The sequence below is a fragment of the Balaenoptera acutorostrata genome, chromosome 7 (genome assembly GCF_949987535.1).
Source record: "Balaenoptera acutorostrata chromosome 7, mBalAcu1.1, whole genome shotgun sequence".
NCBI lineage: Eukaryota > Metazoa > Chordata > Mammalia > Artiodactyla > Balaenopteridae > Balaenoptera > Balaenoptera acutorostrata.
The window spans coordinates 34,991,295-35,007,240 of NC_080070.1; the positions used below are offsets into that span (position 1 = coordinate 34,991,295).

Sequence of the window (15,946 nt, forward strand, 5' to 3'; positions counted from 1 at the left end):
TTTCTTAAATTTATCCCCGAGAGCAGGAAGTTTAAAGATACTGAATAGAATAGCCATGATATTTATTTAGAATAAGCCAAGCTAAAATTAATATTATCTTCTGCTGTTTCCACCTGCTGCCTTCCCATCCACCCTTGTGAAAAGGAGTAAAAGGTTTTTGGGAAAGGTAACAGTAAAATGATACAAGGGAAATAAAATTTCTCCTGGGTAAGGAGGCTAATACTCTTCAGAATAGTGTATATTTAATACATAGATCTAGAGACTAAAGTGGAAAAAGCATCTTAAAGAAAGGAAACACTTATCTAGGGTTCATATTTTCTGATGGTATATTTCAATTACAGCATTACCCAACTTGTATGGAAAACCCAGGTCTTGCACCATAAGGTGGTTACAAGATAGATGAAGTGAAACACAAAATAAGACAAAATCAAAAGTGAATCAAGCCAAACCCAACTAATAATGGGGAAGCAACTCCAAAGGTTTTTCCACTACAGAGTAGAGTCAATTGATTCATATTTGTATGCAGATGTGGGACATATTTTTTTCTATTTGCAGGGGCTGGAGTTTTACTATCCTTGTGTGCTGATAATAAATAACTTGCAATTGAAAGAATGCCCTCCTTGTACTCAAAAGACAAGAGGTCAAATTCACTTTTCTGCCTGTGTGATTGTAAGTGAGTCTGATAACCTGTTTGAGCTTCAGTTTTTTCATCTATAAAATGAGGATAAAAGTCTTTACTTAAATCGTTGGAGTGTTTGATTCAACTTGTGACTGTGGCTACTATTATCTTGCATTCTGGGGCTTTCAACTAGTCCATGAGGTCCTGTGATCAATCTTCTCAACAAACTGATGTTTCACGGCTATATACTTTCCATAACCATAAAAAAATTAAAACAGAAGTATATTTATTTGATTCTAAAGGAACATTATTCTTCAGGGATAAGTGGAAAGTAAAACTACAACTTTGTAACTGAAGGCCTTTCGTACATGAGGGCACAATTACTTGAGCAGTTTGATTTATGTAAATAATGTAGTAACAGGTGCCTTTAAAACATAGAGAACCAAAAATAATTATATGTACTAGTTAGGTAAAACAAAGACAAGATAAATTTTACTTTTTTTTTTTTCTCCAGAAATACTAGTAATATCTGCGAAAATTGAGTGATAAAATGTACTTATGAAACAAAGCCATTTTCTGCCGTTTGCCAATCAAAATGAATAATTTTAAAGTCTCATTTTCAATTAGGTTATTTTAATATTTAACTACCTAAAATTCCCCAATCATATTTTTTAGAAAATGGTTACACTAGAATACTGCAGTTCTAATGATGACATTTTATTATGATAAAAATGACTTCATTAATTGATGACCATATATCAACTCATAAAGTAGATAAGGGATATAAAAAGTTTTCAAGCCTAAGATAATATAAACCAATTTGAATTGTTAGATTTTCTTTTTTTAGGAATAAACATTTATGATCCTTTTATTCTTACAAAATACATAAATTTATTTGTTATAAATTCACCTGCATTAAGTGGCCTATGAATTTCTTTTATAAGGTCTGCATAAGTTGGCAATATATTGATGTTATCCCAAATCTTACCATTAAGATATACTAAAAATTAAAAATGTAATGTATTTGCAGCATAATGATACAAGAGATGACAAGTATTATAGGGAAGTTTGGATTTTTGTCACAGATATTCCTATTTATGGCTTTGGATCTATTTTAGAACATGTAAAAATTTTTTTTAAAAACACATTGATGACATTCCAAGATATTTGAAATATGACCTTTTGAAGAAGTCATTCTTGGTTCTCCTTTATTCTCTGCATCCTTGAAAAAACATTCACAACTTCATAATGAAAATGATATCAAAAAGTCACTATATGGAAGATGAAAAATAGTACATTTAAGCATTACATGAGAGCTTTGTTTTAAGTTGAAAGTAACTGTGAAGTATAAAGCATCATTTAAACACAATTGTTGATTTCTGAAGCAAAATGTCTTTTGTTTTATAAAAGTCTTATTAATAAAGATTAATGTTTAAGTCTTAATGCCATTAGATAAATATTTTTTAAAGAAGTTAAGACTTTTTACTGAATCTAGCTTAAATAATTTTACTTGTATATTTCTACATTTACAGGAAACAATTTAATTGTATGAGAAGCTTCTAAAAAGAATATAAACTGTAGTATTAACTTACTTAAATACAGCCATAAGCACTAAACATAAATATGTCTAATAATATCAAAATATAATGTTACAACGGGACAATTCTTTCTTATTAAAGGAAGAATACATCTTTCATTCATTCAATTGGTTTGTTGAATTGGAAAGGACATTTCCTCATCTCATTATTTCTCCAAGAGAGAATATGCTCAATTTTAATTTTAATTTTAATTTTTGATACACTATAATCTCTGAAAACAAAATGCAGTTAAATATTGTACTGAAGTTTTAGAAAATAATTGTGGAGGCCCAACTGAGTATTTATGTATGATATTATAAGATTAAATAAGATAATATATGCAAAGTATATAGCATAGTCCTTTCTATAGGCTGTTCACTCAACAAACAAGAAAAGGTACAAAATCTATTATTTAAAAACCTAGGGCTAGATGTGTTTCAAAATTATCAATACTTTAAATTTTGAAAGGTAATATGGTACATATTCCTTGATACCCTGCAGAGTCCAAGACAGCATCCCATAATCAAACGCATTAATATACCTGCAGCAGTACATATGAATATCTACTGTAAGGAGGATAAAGAAAGACTTTAAATAACCTTACTTCATTTCAGGTTTGATTTTACCACCAACTGAGTTTGTGCCAAACATAAAAAAAAAAAAAGAAAACTCCTACTTTCAGAGCTTTTTGGATTTTGGAATTGCAGTTAAGAGGTGGAGGACTAATAGAATTGTAATGCAATTGGACTAGGAAAATAGGGCTGTATCTACATCGAAAGGTTGAATGCATAATTTTAGAAATAGGGCAAACTAACTATTTAATTAATGAGGATTTACCTGACAATGTAACACACACAAACTTCAAATAAGCATTTTGCAAAATGTGAGAAAAAATCAATGGAGCCAAGGGGAAAAATAAAGTTTAGAATCGGAATAGATTTCCCTACGTGTAGTTAGAACATGGGAGTTAACCATCTTTGGCACTAGGTCCTCTCATCTTCTATTCTGTACATCCTCCAACGATCATCTCAGTTATCACCTCCGTGTAGATGTTATGTAAATTTTATCCACAGTCCATACCTTACCTCTGAATTCCATACCCATAAATGCAGCTGCCTACTTCACATACCTTCTTGGACACTTTCAAAACATCACAAACTCAACGTGTTCAAAACTGAACTTAAAATTCTCTGTCCCCCTCAAAAAACCTAGTCTTCTCTGTGAAAGCCATCACTATCTATTTAGTCACTTAAGCCAGAAACCTCAGGTGTCATTTCTTAATCCATTTCTAAACATCTCTTGAATCCGTCTACTCGTTTCCATGTGACTATGCAATGCTTATCACATGACCCTAGTTCAAGCAGCCCTTTTTTCTTTCCTAGACTCTCTCATTTTACCTCTCTAAAATTCATCCCACTGAATTGCTACTGCCCCCTTTCTTATGATAAAGAAAATAAGACATCTTTCTATACCGAAAAGATTGCATGAATTGGCCCTACTGGCCTCCCCAGCCTCCTACCACACTCTGCTCTAGTCCTATCATCTCCTTTCAGTGCATTTTTTTTCATCTTGTTTCTTCCCACCAGGGTCTTCACATATGCTGCTTCATCTCCCTAAATGTTTTTTCTACTCTTCCTCTCTTTTATTTCCTACTCATCCTCCAGATCCAGCCCTATCATCCCTTCTTTAGGAAAGTTGTCCCTAACTTCTGTCTAGATAATCTTTTTCTACAGGCTCATAGTCATGTGTCTCTCTTGCCTATCACTTGTTTCACTTGAAAATTTACAGTCATTTGTGTGATTATTAAATTAAAATGTCTCTTCCACCTGTCCATAAACTGCATGGGGAGAGGGACCATGTTTCACTTTATTCATCATTGTTACACACACAACTGGCTACTATATATAGGCACACACATATCTATTAAGTGAATGAATCAGTGAAATTAATAGCAGAAACTGTCATTTGAATGACTCGTTCCCATTTTATCTAGGTCTTTCTGCTTGATTTTGTGACACCTTTTACTTTCACAGGGTTTATCACATCGTGTTATAATTATATTTTAATTATCTATTTCTCCTAGTAGACTGTGAACTCTTTGAAGACTGGGTTATGTCTATTTTGTTCATAATTATATCCCCAGAGCTTATCACAGTCACGTAAAACCTGATGTGTAGTGGCACTCAAAAATATTTATAGAATTAATGAATACTAAGCCTGAGAATGCAATGCCAAATATATTTTAAAGTATTATGGCTTAAGTTATCTGCATTTTTCATATTAACTTATTTTGGTTATTGATGATATTTCCAGTTGACTTTAGTGTGTACATGGCTGCTGTGTAATTTTGAAGTCAATGGGAAGTGGTCAGTGTCTGCTGTGATTCTTAGTTGATATTTATGGCTCTAAATTTCTATATACACATACTCTTATAAAACAGATCAGACTAAATAAACCACAGTTATTTCTGGCATTAGTTCTAATTCTTTTAAAGGTATAAAATGGTAATTTTCCTGAGATCCTAACATAAACAAAGCAAATCAATGCAAGTATAAATGGAGATAGATGGAGTTGTAAGGGAAGCTTAGTCTTTACAGTAATAATATGAGTGCTCATGGAGTGCAAGCATTTTTACTGCTAGAACACTATTGAATTAGGAAAACTATGCTTAATAATATTCATGCCTCTTTAAAGTCTCTTAAGTGTGGATCTCTTCTAAAGACACACCATTGGAATTATCCAAATTCAAGTGATAGGGACTGAAGGAATATGTTACAATCACATTTTATATTATTATCCATTAAATAGCTTTGGATTATATAATGATCAGCTGAAATATGCTGACAGTTATTCAGAAACCTAAGTAAAACTTTTGATGAACCCGGCCCTACTTTGTTCAGTAGTTATTTCTCAATCAGACAAGCTCGACTGTATAATTTTAGGTTTAGTCAGGATGAGATTTATGGGTATATCATATCCAAAGACTGCTGTGAAGAAAGTAAGATTTGAAGAAACGAGTTATTAATCTTTGCTACAGAATATTAACAAACGTCATGTGGCTTTTATGAGTAGGTATCTAGGAGGTTGTAGATTCATAGGCCCCCCAAAATAGATTTCTTCTTATATACCTCTGCTACTAGGAACATAATTAATAGTTACCTATTACTCACTTGTGAAGTCCAAGCTTTTACTTCATTTATTAATTTCAACCTTAGTACAAAATTAACAAAATTAAATGAGGGTTGTCATGTTGTAGTGAATGGGATCGTCTGTCTTGCTTTTTGATGGGGTTGTGTGTATACACCTGCCTGTATGTGTGTGTGTGTGTGTAGTGGTAGTGCATGTATTTTTATTTACTATCACTAGATAGTAAATATGTATAGAATAAATATTTTTCTTGCTGAAAATATTTCTGTTTCTGCTTTTGCAGATAGTCTAAACACACTCATTAGGTAGGTGCCCATATTTGCCTGATTGATTTGTTTGGCTAGTCAAATTAATGGTGATAAAATGTCTTGTTATTCAGATGATTGCTTGTGTGATGTTTGCCACCACTTTTTAGTTTTGAATTTCAAAAGGCCAGTACCCAGAAGGTGTTTCATCTCCTCCCAGGTTCTGTGCCCTCAGTTTAGATAAGTGATCTCCAGGTGGATGGTGACACATGGATCATAGACCCGCTTTCTGGAGAGGAATGACTTTCCCTTGGGACTGGCTTTAACAAAGAACAAACTCTCATTAAATGTTTGCTGAGTGAATGTTAAAAGAATTAGCTGAGGGCTTTTACAATTATCTTACGGTTTCTCTATAAAAAGGTAACTTTTTAAAGAGGCTATCATATATATGCATATATATGAATTATGTTTTAAAGTATTTATATGATTTGTAGCAATATTTAAGAAGATATGATACAAGTAGACAATATTATAGACAGAGAATCACAGGGTTGGTGAAATCCTTCAAAGTTGCTTTTTTTTGTTTTTGTTTTTTTGTACAACAACCCACCCAATTGTTTCTAAAATTTCCTCATTCAAAATACTCTCCTTGTTGTTTATCTACTGGATAGGACAGAAACCCATATGAGAACTAAATCAAAAGACTACAGTGTGGAACAATGAAACGTAAATTGGGAGAATTAATTCATGTATTTAGGAGCATAATTTGAAAACCACTGTGTGAAAATAAGAATGCCTCCTTCTAGCCAGCACTGCTTGCCTGGGCTGCATTACTCCATAGCTCTTCTACCTAGCAGGAGATTTTAAATACAAATGCATATAGGGCCACATAACATTTTGTTAGCCTTAATTTCTAATTAAATATTTGCTGATTTACAGAGTTGAAACCTCCCAAGACTGATCTAAACTCTGGAATTAAAAAACAAAACAAACAAAAAAACCCTTCAGGTATCAGATACCCTAAATCATCTTCTGTTGTGTCAGAGAATGAGATCTGACTTTTTTCTATGGCATTGGGCTGCTGGCTCATGGATTTCCATCAATGCTCTCAATAGTCAGGATTCCTGCGTCTATTCTAGTCTAAAAGTAGGAGTAGGAAAAAAAAACCCTACAGTTACATAATTTTTTTTAACATCTTTATTGGAGTATAATTGCTTTACAATGGTGTGTTTGTTTCTGCTGTATATCAAAGTGAATCAGCTATACATATATCCCTGTATCTCCTCTCTCTTGCATCTCCCTCCCACCCTCCCTATCCCACCCCTCTAGGTGGACACAGAGCACGGAGCTGATCTCCCTGTGCTGTGCAGCTGCTTCCCACTAGCTATCTATTTTACATTTGGTAGTGTATATATGTCCATGCCACTCTCTCACTTCGTCCTAGCTTACCCTTCCCCCTCCCCGTGTCCTCAAGTCCATTCTCTATGTCTGCTTCTTTACTCCTGTCCTGACCCCAGGTTCTTCAGAACTTTTTTTTTTTTTTAGATTCCACATATATGTGTTAGCATACGGTATTTGTTTTACTCTTTCTGACTTACTTCACTCTCTATGAGTCTCTAGGTCCATCCACCTCACTACAAATAACTCAATTTTGTTCCTTTTTATGGCTGAGTAATATTCCATTGTATATATGTGCCACATCTTCTTTATCCATTCATCTGTTGGTGGACACTTAGGTTGCTTCCATGTCCTGGCTATTGTAAATAGAGCTTCAATGAACATTGTGGTACATGACTCTTTTTGAATTAGATACATATATTCTGTATTTGTGATTGTGATTCCCCAGTGATTATATTTTCTACAAGCAGAACGCTTTTTTCTTCCTGACCAATTTCTTCCCATTAGCTTGTTGTACTTACAGGAATTTACGTATTTCTAATTTAAAAAAAAATACTTCAATTGACCCATTAAGCACATTGCTCTGGTTCTCTTATTAATGAATCTAAGCATTTTTTTTAAAATTTATTTATTTTTGGCTGTGTTGCATCTTCGTTTCTGTGCGAGGGTTTTCTCTAGTTGTGGCAAGCGGGGGCCACTCTTCATTGCGGTGCACGGGCCTCTCACTATCGTGGCCTCTCTTGTTGTGGAGCACAGGCTCCAGATGCGCAGGCTCAGTAGTTGTGGCTTACGGGCCTAGTTGCTCCATGGCATGTGGAATCTTCCCAGACCAGGGCTCGAACCCGTGTCCCCTGCATTGGCAGGCAGATTCTCAACCGCTGCGCCACCAGGGAAGCCCCTAAGCATTTTTTATAGCTCATCAATACATGCATTTCTAATTTTTAAAAATACCCACATCCCTTTATTAGAGTATGAGAACTTAACTACATTTGAAACATATTTTAAAAAAATAATTGGATGTTTTAAGCTAAGTTTCATTTTTGTAACTCCAAATAATGGAACTTTTTGAAAAAAAACAACATAATTTCTATAGAAAGCCTAGTTTGAGATAATCGATATTGGGTTAATGGTCTAACCAGGTGATCCTCTAGGTTAGTGTATTTAAATATGGAGTCTGAAGTATAAATTGGTTTGGAAAACATTGCTCTGCCTGCTCTAAGTGCTGTCTAAGGTATCTAAGGGTCAAGTCAGATCACTATAAAGTTATATGTTTGGGCTTTCACTTGAGCTGATTCATATTATGCTTTGGGCCTTTGATCAAGAATAAATGTAGTGGATGTTATGGTGCATGGCCAACATTATCCCCTTTATGACTGAACCACTCTTGCCTCCACCTGATCCTGTTTCCCTCACCCTGCTGCAGCGCCGATTCTGAGAGCACCCCCCAATAAACATCCTACAGGCAAGTTTCAGATTATGTTTCCCGGCTAACTCAATTTACGACAATAAATATTTATTTTTAAATATGGGCGTATAAAGAATTTCACTACCTATTTTGCAAGTTGGAATTTTGTTCAAGATATCATTCAAGTCTTCCATGAAAAAATCTACTTTATAAATTCTCAGATACTATTCTGAAAAATATTTGTCTTTCCTCAGAGCTGGCATGGTTTAATTACTTATTAAGAAATATATATTAGGTTGAACTATACAGAAGGGACAATTCGTAGATCAAAAATTGTCAAATATCTGCAATTTCACAAGGCTCCACCTAATATGTTTTAAAAATTTTCCTTTTTCCTTGGCTGTCAGGATGCTCATGGGTAAATTTTGTACTCAATTGCAATATTAATCTTCAGCCTACATTTTCTGGTGTAAATACCTCTCACCACATTTACACCTAATATTTATTTATAATGTTTTGGAAAAGAGGGAGAATATAAGTAAATAAATTCTTTTAAATGGAATAAAACAGATCTCTGCACATAGACAAAACCTTGGACTTAAGCTGACCATCATTATTTTTAGTTTGCAATAACAGCATGCCAGAGAGATAATGCTGAGACATAATTCAGAGTCAGGAGATATGTTTTACTTATTACTCTCAATAGCAAAACTTCCCTACATCTGGGTGGTCTTAATTTCTTTGATAGTCCAAAGAACCAAATCACAATCTACAGCTGCTCTAGCCTTCTAGGTGAAGACTTTGGTATTCTGATTATGGTTTACCTGCTTACTCTAGTGGGTTCCCAAAGCTCTCTGCAGTCACCATAGTTATTCACACACTGTACTTTAATGATTCATTCATAAAATCACTCATTGAACACATGTGAACACATATTTTTATGTGCCTGCTGTGTGCCCCTCTCTGGGTTATGTATAGGAAGTATGGCAGTCCAGCAGCCAGCAAGATAAATGCAGCCCTTGCCCTTGGAGATCTCTTATTTTTCTTCCCTGACTAGACTACGAGTTCTTTGAAGGCAGATACTGTGGTTATCTCCCTTTTACCTTCAGTGCACGACTCAGTGCACACACACTTGACACTCAAAAATATTTCTTAAATAAATGAATAAATGAACAATGGCAACATATTGTTTCATTTACTTCATCTCACCAACTACCAAGACCTTCAGTGAAACCAATCCAATAAATAGTTTTATAGTTGTGTCTTCAGATCCCAGGCAATTTAAAAGTATTTTAAAATTGACTGCACATGGTTTAACTGATGTTTTACATTTAGTTGTCTCATTGTTCTGATATCAGTCCATACTTGGAAAAGACAGAGGTTTACTGGGGAGTAATTTAATTACATTCCACTTAATCTTCCCTGGCTCCACTGATCTTTCAGACTCTCATGCTTAGTTTATAGATGTTGTATACATAGGATCCAAGAGAGTCTTCACTTTTGCCTGCTAAACCCTTGTAATTCCCTATAAATAACCAATAATTTAGGCAGAATTAGAATTTCATATTTTTTATTGTGTCTCTGTATAGAGTGATCTAATGAGATGGTAGTTTTGCTTTGAGAAAGGAAAAGTATTCATGTGAATTCCTTTTCATGACTAATATTTGTGACTGTCTCCCAACTTCTTTTCTTCTTTCATTTTGATCTTTTACATTTGAGTTTTCCTTCTTTCTGTCCCCTATCCCAGGACCATCTCCTTCCAACACCTGATTTATAACCATTTTCTCTTTCAATTAGTTTTTAAAAACCACTGCTTCTTGTGGCATTTTAAATTCATTGTATACATTACTGAGCTTTTGCTTTGTATTCCAGTCATTTCAATCAGGAGCCAATATCTTGTAGTGTTTAGGAAGCCAGGCCCTGTATTCCAGTTCCATCCCTTACTAGCAGAGTGATAACAGCCACACCATTTAACCTCTCTAAGTCTCAGTGGCTTCAGTTATATGGTGCAATGCGGGTACTATTGATACCTATCTCCTAACGTTGTAACAAGGATTAAGTGAAACAATGTGTGTAAAATGCTTAGCACAGTGCCTGATACCTGCTGCATATTATTATTTTTATCATCATCATCATTTTTGCTGTAGTTGATATTAATATTGCCCAAGTATATTGTAAATTCCTAGAGCCCTAGGATCACATTTATGACTTCCCTTGGACTCCTGATGTAACACAAAACGCAATAAGTACTCTAATGATGCTTTTAGCATCCATAGATGAAAAGTGAAAAATGAATTAGTTAATGAATGTTGTAAATTCTGATCCAGCATACTTTTCTTAAAATAATATACAGTGTTCTTTAGCATTCAGTTACGTTGTGTGAAAGTCCTTCAGATTTGTGAATCTGAAAATGCTGTTTATAATGTATATTTTGTAAATGTATATGGATTAAGAAGGATTAATTTAAAACTGTAGGATAATCTAAATAGCTACCCCCAAAAAATTACCACAGGCATTTTAATGAAATGTTGTTTTACAACTTTAAAGCTCACAGCAATTTAATTAGTAATATGTGTAATCTTTATTACCAATCTTAATCTTTTTTATATGACTGAAAAATTATTTTATGGTAGTACAATTAAAATAATGCTAAAAATGTCAGCATAACAGAATTAAACTAAAGTAACTACTACAATATTGTACCCCAAACCAGCTAATTTAAATGCAAAATACTTTGTAAAGGCTATTTATCTGAGCTAATGCATGTTAAGGGATTTAAGGAGTAGTTTGTGTAGCTGAAATAAAAGGAAAAATAAGCACTGTACAGCAATCTTTACTATTGTTTAACACGAGGGAAATATTAAATAGGTTTATATATAGGCCACTTGAGGAAAATGTATTAGAAGTCACATCGCAGCACAGTAAATATAAAGGGGACTGGCAGGCAATACTATTTTCAGAGGTTTTTAAAGGGAAAGCTTGAAATACTTAAAATTGTCCTTATACAAATAGTGGTATATCATTAACTATGATAGCTAGACTGAAGATGCCCAGAATTTTATGTCTATGATTTGAAAAAGGGATTTCAATATACTGGATAGTTGCTTAGTTGGCACATGACACTGGTTAGATTTTTCTCTGAATGCTTCTTTCTGTCAATTCATAATGATTCTACCAAAGTATTGTTATTATAAAGTGAGAATATGGAAGGGTTTAAAATTAAGATTTTTTAAAAATTAAAATAAACTCAGTATAGAAACTCTGGAAAATACAGAAAACTGAAAAAAATCACTTAGATTTTCACCACCCATAAAGTATCAGACAATATTTAGTATATATATTTCTAGTCTCTGTTCCCTCATGGAAAATTTTTTAAAATCTTTAATTAAAAATGGAGTGATTATAGCCAATGGAATATTTATATGTAATATAAAGGAATACAAGAGATATATGTTATATAAAAATCACTAATAATAGTAAATCAGCTGTGTTTTCCTTTTATTATTTTAGTCATTCTTTTTCAGACCCTCAAAAAGTTTTGCTGCTTTTATATTTATTCCAAGTTGGTTTCATTTGCATATTATTTTAAGAGCTATTCTTAAACACTTGGTTAGCATTTAAAATATTTTAGTAAAGTTTAAATGACTTCTCAAAAACTATAGTCCATTAATATCTTATGTAAATTATGACAGAAGCATAGACAATAAATTAGAAAGAAACTAGATGTTATAGTGTTTATTGTCATAATCCAATTGTTGAAAGTGGAACTCGTTTACCAGATGATGCTACACATTGCATTTGTTTGGTTTCTATTTGGTAGGTCCCAGCACACCTGGAAAGTTCTGCTAGAACTCAGCTACAGAAAGTTCAGAGACAGCACGTAAAACCTTTCATGACCCTTGACCACCAGGTCGTCCACCAGACTCTTAAACGGTCACACCCTCCAACACCAAGCAGTGCACTTCTGGTACAGCATGGACACCCGTCTCCCGAGAGTGACACTGGGCTCACTGGAAATCCACTCACCAAGTTGCTAACTCTTGGGAAAGAAGATGACAATGTGGAATGGCATGTATGTCTAATGGCTGCTTATGAAAATATATAATCAGTTTCTTGGGAAAAAAAATACCTCAAGAAATTGAAGTCAAATTTTTATAGTAAACATTCCATATGCAAATTTATTTAACAAAAGGATGTCTTAATTTATTAATTTGTAATAATTAGTTATGCCCATAAGAATTGTTATGCATAAAATATAACAATTCATTTTTTAACACTCATTTCAGTTTTGTATCAATGTGAGTCAAAGCAGGTTCTAATAGTAATTTATGTTAAGAAGATTTAGCTTTAATTGTAACGGTTTTCTGATAACTTTAGTTAAAACATTTATCAACAGTTACATTATCTAAAGTACCCATTAAGATAAAACAAGCAAAAGAATAAATAACAGTAAACATGTGCTCTAGAAATGTTTATCAGAATGAGACTAATAATCTTCTTGCACAATATTTTGCAGAATTATATCAGAATTTATTACTATTATCTATCCATTCATTTCTATTTTCAACAAATACTTGCCTACCATTTACTAAATAAGAGGAAATCAGAGGTGCTGAGGATACAAAATGGATGAGTGTCTAGCTTCGTGGAGTTCATAATTATTGTGACTTGCTTGTAAATGAACCTTCAAAAAATACTGAAGAATGAGTAGAAGTGGGAAAAAACTAGAACTGGGAAAAAGAGTTCCTTTAATATCTCAATGTAGAAAAACTACATCAGTAACTGAGCTTTCTATTCTTTTCTTTTTCTTTTTTTCCATTTGATTTTTAGATGGAGACATGGTTCTGTGAGCTCCCAGATTTAATCTCCCCATCTACATTCCTGGTGATTATTACTGATTTCAGGTCACTGCTTTTTAGCTAAGTCTGTAGCCTCCAGGTACAAAAGAGTAATGCTCAGTATATCATTATTTGAATTCCAAATGATAGAGGAAGATTTTCTTTTGCAAATTTTATGTTAATCTAGAAAAGAGAAAAGAATAAGGATCTGGTAGATTGTTTAATAAAATATAATACAACCACAAAACAGGACTAGTTGAAATCCAAAACTGAACATAAATCTCTACATGTATATTTACTTAAACTTTTCAGTAGTGGATATACAAAGAATTTTCAAAAAAATATGTAAAACTAGGTTCTCTATTCACTCTATGAAGATAATAAAAAATATATGTAGGTTGAAAATCATCTGTACAGTAAATATTAGAACTCACTCAATACAATTTATCTTACAACCACCTTCTTCCCAAGTTCATTTCCTTGTGTGGAAGAGTGATTCCCAAAGGAAAAAACAAATCCCAAAGGATATGCATATGCCAGTCAATTCTAGGCAAAACCCAGAATATGATCTTATTATGTGTCTTATGAAATATGTCTTCTAAGAAATGAGAAAGGATAAGTCACATATATAAGTCATCTCAGTTTTTCTTAGATAATATTTTTATTCCTTAGGCACACAGATTACCTTTTATTTTATAATAAGTTTGTATAAGAGAAATTTACCTGATCTTAATGGACCTTTAGGTGGTGTCAGTCAAAAGGAGTTGCATGGCTGGGAAGGGTTGAAAGCCTCATTAAGTGCAATGGGCTCGGGACAACATGCACATTGGCCGCAAACAAACACTTTCTATTTTTTTAACCATTGTTCTTTAAACTGTGTATATGTCTCTTCAACCGTTAATGTCAATCATAATTTTATTCCATCTGTTATAGTTTTAATGTGTGTTCTCTTTGAATTTGACTTATCATGTACACATTTTCACATACTGCCATCAATTCCAGTCTTGCTATCTTTAGTAGCTAAGATGTATCCAACTTGTTGCCATTTCCTAATATTCTTTTTTTAACATCTTTATTGGAGTATAATTGCTTTACAATGTTGCATTAGTTTCTGCTGTATAACAAAGTGAATCAGCTATATGTATACATATATCCCAATATCCCCTCCCTCTTGCATCTGCCTCCCACCCTCCCTATCCCACCCCTTTAGGTGGACACAAAGAACCGAGCTGTTCTCCCCATGCGATGCAGCTGCTCCCCACTAGCTATCTGTTTTACATTTGGTAGTGTATATATGTCAATGCTACTCTCTCACTTCGTCCCAGTTTACCCTTCCCCTTCCCTGTGTCCTCAAGTCCATTCTCTACGTCTGCATCTTTATTCCTGTCCTGCCCCTAGGTTCATCAGAACCTTTTTTTTTTTTTTTTAGATTCCATATATATGTGTTAGCATACGGTATTTGTTTTTCTCTTTCTGACTTACTTCACTCTGTATGACAGACTCTAGGTCCATCCACCTCAATACAAATAACTCAATTTCGTTTCTTTTTATGACTGAGTAATATTCTATTGTATATATGGGCCACATCTTCTTTATCCATTCATCTGTCGATGGACACCTAGGTTGCTTCCATGTTCCGGCTATTGAGAATAATGCTGCAATGAACGTAACATTGTGGTACATGACTCTTTTTGAATTATGGTTTTCTCAGGGTATATGCCCAGTAGTGGGATTGCTGGGTCATATGGTAGTTCTATTTTTAGTTTTTTAGGGAACCTCCATACTGTTCTCCATAGTGGCTGTATCAATTTACATTCCCACCAACAGTGCAAGAGGGTTCCTTTTTCTCCACACCCTCTCCAGCAATTGTTGTTTGTATATTTTTTGATGATGGCCATTCTGACCGGTGTGAGGTGATACCTCATTGTAGCTTTGAGTTGCATTTCTCTAATGATTTGTGATGCTGAGCATCCTTTCATATGTTTGTTGGCAATCTGTATATCTTCTTTAGAGAAATGTCTATTTAGATCTTCTGCCCAGTTTTGGATTGGGTTGTTTATTTTTTTGATATTGAGCTGCATGAGCTCCTTGTATATTTTGGAGATTAATCCTTTGTCAGTTGTTTCATTTGCAAATATTTTCTTCCATTCTGAGCGTTGTCTTTTCATCTTGTTTATGGTTTCCTTTGCTGTGCAAAAGCTTTTAAGTTTCATTAGGTCCCACTTGTTTATTTGAACTGTGATTAAAAATCTTCCAACAAACAAAGCCCAGGACCAGATGGCTTCACAGGCAAATTCTAGCAAACATTTAGAGAAAAGCTAACACTTATGCTTCTCAAACTCTTCCAAAATATAGCAGAGGGAGGAACACTCCCAAACTCATTCTACAAAGCCACCATCACCCTGATACCAAAACCAGACAAAGATGTCACAAAAAAAGAAAACTACACACCAATATCACTGATAAACATAGATGCAAAACTCCTCAACAAACTACTAGCAAACAGAATCCAACAGCACATTAAAAGGATCACATACCACCATCAAGTGGGGTTTATCCCAGGAATACAAGGATTCTTCAATATTCGCAAATCAATCAATGTGATACACCATATTAACAAACTGAAGGATAAAAACCATATGATCATCTCAATAGATGCAGAAAAAGCTTTTGACAAAATTCAACACCAATTTATGATAAAAACTCTCCAGAAAGTA

At 33.8% G+C, this 15,946-nt stretch overlaps 1 protein-coding gene across 4 annotated transcripts in view; it reads left to right on the forward strand.

Moving 5' to 3' along the window:
- Positions 1-15,946, forward strand: part of TFEC (transcription factor EC) — a 278,168-nt gene that overhangs the window by 209,447 nt on the left and 52,775 nt on the right. For all 4 annotated transcript variants that reach the window (XR_009008780.1, XM_057549625.1, XM_007195111.2 and 1 more), the window contains exon 2: positions 12,212-12,463. Coding sequence is in view for 3 of the 4 variants with exons in the window: in XM_057549625.1 (XP_057405608.1) it covers positions 12,284-12,463 (180 nt within the window). In the remaining variant the exon portion in view is untranslated. The remainder of the gene's footprint in view (positions 1-12,211; positions 12,464-15,946) is intronic.